The sequence below is a fragment of the Oxyura jamaicensis genome, chromosome Z (genome assembly GCF_011077185.1).
Source record: "Oxyura jamaicensis isolate SHBP4307 breed ruddy duck chromosome Z, BPBGC_Ojam_1.0, whole genome shotgun sequence".
Classification (NCBI taxonomy): domain Eukaryota; kingdom Metazoa; phylum Chordata; class Aves; order Anseriformes; family Anatidae; genus Oxyura; species Oxyura jamaicensis.
Genome location: NC_048926.1, coordinates 10,569,463 through 10,574,815, shown reverse-complemented (window position 1 = coordinate 10,574,815; position 5,353 = coordinate 10,569,463). Strand labels below are relative to the sequence as shown.

The window sequence follows — 5,353 nt, the reverse complement described above, 5'->3', positions numbered from 1 at the left end:
CCACCCCTCCCCATCTGCTCCCGGAGAGCTGGATCCCCTTGCTCAGAAGATGGGGACGGACAGACGGACACCGTCCACGCACCTGTAGGTGGGGATCTTCTCCGCCAAGCCGAAGTCACCCACCACAGCCGTGTAGCCGCTGGCCTCGCAGCGCACCAGGCAGTTCTGGGGGGACAGGGGGACCCCGTCACGCCACCAGCCCCCATGCCCAGGGTGCCCCGGGCACCACCTCGCTGGGAACGGGGAGGCGAGGGCAGCGGGACGGCCTGTACCTTGGAGGTGAGGTCACGGTGGAAGATGCCCTTGGAGTGCAGGTAGCGCAGCCCGCGGGCGATGTCGAGGGCCAGCTGGATGCGCGTGGACCAGGAGAGGAGCACGGGGCTGTCCAGCAGCTGCTCCAGGTTGCCGCCGTTGATGTACTGATGGGACAAACACCGCCTCGCTGCACCCCCTACACCCGGGTCTCTTCCCACCCCGTGGCACAGCCGGCCCCCAAGACACGTGCCATGTGCCAAGGAAGTGTCCCCACGGCCACCGCCACCCCCTCCCCACGGAATCCCCCCGGACTTGCAGCCACCGTCTCGCTCTCACCTCCGTCAGCGCGTGCAGCTGCCCCTGGTGCACGCACACCCCCATGAACCTGCAAGACAGAGAAGGGCTGAGGGTGGCACCGGGGGGACAGACGGACGAGACGCCAGCCCCAAGGAGCTCGCCCAGCCCTGGTGGCAACCCCAAAACCCCCCCAGGCTCTGGGGAGCGGGACCCACCTGAGGATGTTGGGGTGCGAGAGGCGGTTCATCAGCTGCACCTCCCGCAGCATGTTGCCCCGGTTGCTCGTCAGCTTGTTCATCTTCAGCACCATGATCTGCCCGGACTGGCGGTGCCGCACCTGCAGGGGGGCACGAGAGGGGGCTCAGCACCAAAGGTTCAACACCCCGGGGACCGATAGCATTACGGGGGGACTCTCCCAGCCCAGCAGCACCCTGAAGCCCATGACACACCACCCCACCCTCCCTGGGACACCCCACTTGTTGTGCTCCCCCAGCACATGCCCAGACCCCCGGAGATACGATGGTAGCTCCTGCAAGCCACAAGGGATGCAGGATTGGGGCGCAGCCCGGGGGGGCAGCACAGGCTGGCTTTTTTGTCTCAGCACCATGAGTCCAGCCAGACCCCAGTCAGTTGGGGTTGGAGGGGGGGGGTGAGGGCAGAGGGGTTGCATCCTGCCCAAATCAGCCCCATGGGGCACGGCGCTTGGCCGAGGCCGTATATTTAGCCAGCCCCCGCCCGATGCTGTCACACGAGCTGGGGGCTGGCCCCCCGCCAGGAACAGCAGCTGGGAAGGCGGCCAAGCACGGACACCCCGGGGCCCCCCAGCCCTGCATGGGGGGGAGGCGAGGAAACGGGCACGGGGCCCCCAGCTTTGGGCAGAGGACAGCACCGGGGGTTCCCCTCCTGAGCGAGCACAGGGGTCAGGACAGGACCCTGGTATCAGCTGCTGGGGAGGGGGGCACCCTGCTGGTCCCGGCCGCCCCCCCGGCACGCGGGGAGCTGCGCACGGCGGCGCAGGCATTCCTCGGCGCTGCCGTCAGCTCGCCGCTCTTCTCCTTTTTAGTCGATGCTGGTTGCAGCCGCTGTGCCGGTGCCAGCCCCTGGCCTTCCCCACACCCCCTCCCCTTGCCGTGGCAAAACACAGACAGCGTCTGCAAAACATCGGGGGCTCCCCCAGCACGTGCTGCACAGGCGGGGACGGGAGCCCCACAAGATCCCGGTGCTGGGCACCGGTGCCCGACACATCCCGGTGGCAGCGCTGCCCTCCCACGGGGCAAGGGGCTGTGGGGACCAGCTGGGTCGCTACTGGTGCCGGCACCCTGCTTGGCCCCACGGGGCTCCAAGGCACGGGGGTGCCCATGGCCGTGATGGGGATGCCTGGTGGCATGCTCCGCGGTGCTCCTCGGTGGCCGTGTGCCGTGGGAAGGGCTGGGTGCAGGCCAGCAGCAGCAGGGAGCATCCCCTGGGGGTTGGGGGCTCGCTCCACGTGGCCGGGTTGTGCCCACGGGCCCCAGTTCCTCGCTAACAAACCTGCTGCCACTGCAACAACCGAGGTCAGGCCCGGGTGGTGTCTAATGCAATCCTGGAGGATCCTGCGGGAGGGAAGCTCTGGGGACCCCCCTCTGCCATGGGAGTCCACCGGCCCTGGTGCTCTGCGCCCAGGGGCAGGAGGGTCCTGGCACAGCCCCATCCGTGAGCCCACGGGGCCATCCAGCACCCTGAGCACACTCACAAGCTGTCGTGATGTCTGTCCTGCCCGCTGCACGGCCGGAGGACACCCCTGGTCACGCAGAGGAAGGGGTGACGGTCCCCTGGCCTGGCAGGTGGCTTCCCACATGCACTGGCCTCTTCACCCAGCACCACCAGGGGCTGGCACCATCCCAGCACCTCGGATGCCCTCCGGAAGCAGTGGCAGCCCCTAGGCACAGCAAGCCATGACCCCAGGCGACACAGGCACACACCGAGGGGTTTTCCATCCCCTCCCCGACCCTCCCAAATGCCAGCATCAAAGGGAGTGAGCAGCAGAGCCCCCCTGGGCAGCACGGGTCCCCCTCGCCTCTCCACGCCCTGGCCTTGAGCCCAGGAATCCCAGCACATTCCCCAGAGCTGAGCTCAGCCGGGCGCTGGGGGAGGAAGCAGCCCTCTGTCCCCCACCCGGGAGCCAACCGTCGCCCCCCGTCAATGCCCCCCAGCACCCTGCAGAGCCCCCACAGCGTGCGCCCAACAGCGGGCACCCCACCCGACCCGCATCCCCATCCCCATCCCATCTGCTGCCCTGGCTGGGGGAAGGGACGGGGCTGGCTGCGGCCCCAGCCTGGGCACAAGGGATCCGGGCTCTTTTAACAGCGGAAATTAGAGTCTTATTTAAAGAGCATGCTAATCAGAGCAAGCAGACGGCCTGGGCCCTCCCTGCAGCCGGCGCTGCTGTCTAGACGCAGGGCGAAGCCCCCGGGGGGGCTCGGCACCCACTGCCCCCCAGCTCAGTGCTCCTCCCCGTGCCCCAGCCCGGCGCGGTCCCACAGGGGCACTATCCTGCACCCCTGCTCCCCGGGGAGCCGTGTGGGAAGGCGCCGAGGGCAGAAGGAGCACACACACACACACGGTGCTGTGGGCAACCCCAGGGCGGCCGTGCCTGAGTTCGCAGGGATCCCAGTAGCGCAACAGGTCTTTCCCCGGGCGGGACTGGAAAAGCTGCTCATCACGCGGGAAAGGAGGATCGTTCAAGGAAAAACGATCCAGGCTGCTCCTGGGATGGCCTCTGTGAATTTGCTTCCTCCCCGCCTGCCCCGGTTTCCCCATCGGTGCCGCCTGTGCCACGCCGCTCCACCCTGCTTTGTGAAACAAGGCAAGGTCCGCCGATGAAGGGCACCAGATAAGAGCGAGCGTGTCATTAGCTGCGCCGGTGGTTCGGGAGTAAACAGCAGATCTCAAAGGTTGGCAGGGAACACCGGCGGAGACGGGCAGGCGGGCGCCGTGCCGTAGCTCTCGTGCAAGGTCAAGGCACGGCACAGGGCTGTGTCCCGCAGCCAGCGTCTCCGTGAGGACAGCGATGTCCCAGCACAGCCCCCAGGGGGGTGAAGCCAGGATGCTGCCCGCAGCCCCCACACCTGCTGCGGATGGCACGCGGAGAAGCGAGCAAGGGACCTGGGGATGAGATGCAACAGTGGTTTAAGGGCTGGAGAAAATGTCTGGCACACACACGCCAGGCTCAATCTGCTCTGTCTATCGGAGAGATGGAGAGGCGGCTCGCTGCTACGTCCGCACACCCGAGAGAACGGGCGGGCCTGGTGCCTCCGAAATCACACGAAGGCGAAGAGAACTGGCACATGGGGCGAGAAAACAGGCCCAGCTTCGGCCTGGCAGGGAGCAGCCCCTGGGGACAAGGGCAGCTTTCCATCACTAGTGCTCCCGCCTGCTCCGTGCGGCCTCTCCGAGAGCTGTGCTCAGGCCCTGGCTGCACCAGGGGTGATCCCAGGAACGCCATCAGAGAGCCGTGCCTGCACCCGCTGCCAGCAGTGTGCCAGGGCACGGGGACCGAGGTTCAGGTCCCCTCCTCATCCCCTCTCACCCACACACCCACCACGGCTGGAATGAGGCAGGACCCAGGGACCGCACGGAGGAGGGAGCCTCGAGCACCCACGGCCATGGAAAGCGCTGCGGGAACAAGGGAGGTGGGAGGAAAAGGGGCCCCGCGCTGCCCTGCCAAGCTGCATCCTCCTCGCGAGCCTCGCCTGCCCCAAACCCCAAGCTCGGAGGCAGGGCCTGCCCCACGATCCTGCTGAGATCTTGGCCCCAGCCCACCGCACAGCACAAAGCCCCATCTGGCCTCCTCCTGCCCCTGCCTGCTCTGGCCCCCAGCCCCTCGGTGGGCAGGGCACCACCAGGACAAGCAGTGCTGGAGCACAAGGAGCATGCTGTGGCTCCCGGGGGGGATAAGGGGAGCGGGGACGGCGAGCAAGGAGACACCGTGTCTTGGCAGAGCCAGAGCAGCATCCATTATTAAAGAGCCGTAAGCACGCCTGGCATTATTAAATGCCTCCCCCCGCTCCCAGGTGCCGCCACGCGCTCCCAGCCAGGGATCGATAGCAGGAGCCCGGTCAGCGTGGAGCCCACGGCCTCGTGGAAAGAGAGGTCCCCCGTGTGCCCCCACCCTGCATCCCCCCTCCCTAGGGGCTGCTCCTCCCGCAGGCGGGATCTCAGCGCTGGCAGTGGGGTCCCGGCTGGGCAGAGCAGCTCTCGAAGCCGCTGGAAGCGTGAGGGCGGCACTCGCCCTGCGTTTTGCAGCGACGCCGAGGACAAAAACAACACGTGCACGCACCGCCCCTCGGCACGGTGGTGACAGAAGGCGGGTGACACCACCGGGACCCCAACCCGGGCACGGTCACACGCAGAGCATCCCCACTCCGGCAGCCCTCACCCACCCATCCCGAGCATCAGAGGGCACAGAGGGAGCCGTGGGGTGACAGCGGGGGGCTCTGCAGCATCACCCCGCTCTCCCCACCCCGCTCACCCTCCGTGGGCTCCCCGTGCACCCCACCAGGGTCACCCCAGAGCGGCTGCACCTCCTGCCACCGGCACGCCCGGACCCCACAGCAGGCTCCGAAGGCTGTCACCCCCCCGGGGGCTGTATGTCCCCCCCCGTAACCCCGGTCGGGATCAGATCCGCCGCTCCCCTGCTCCCTCCGACAGAGCGACAACAGCACCGGCGGCCGCGTGGGGTCCCCGAGCATCCCCACGGACCACCCCCAAACCCCCACCGCGGCGGTACCGAGGATCCCCAGAGCCCTCCTCGCAGACCCCC

At 68.1% G+C, this 5,353-nt stretch overlaps 1 protein-coding gene across 1 annotated transcript; it reads right to left on the bottom strand.

Moving 5' to 3' along the window:
* Positions 1-6: 6 nt before the first annotated feature.
* On the bottom strand, positions 7-3,618 carry TESK1 (testis associated actin remodelling kinase 1). Its single transcript, XM_035310187.1, has 5 exons — positions 3,154-3,618; positions 768-889; positions 592-640; positions 273-419; positions 7-165 (listed from the first exon to the last, which is right to left on the bottom strand). Exons 1-5 carry the CDS (start codon positions 3,349-3,351, stop codon positions 43-45), a joined length of 639 nt encoding a protein of 212 aa, XP_035166078.1. The 5' UTR covers positions 3,352-3,618; the 3' UTR covers positions 7-42.
* Positions 3,619-5,353: the final 1,735 nt, after the last annotated feature.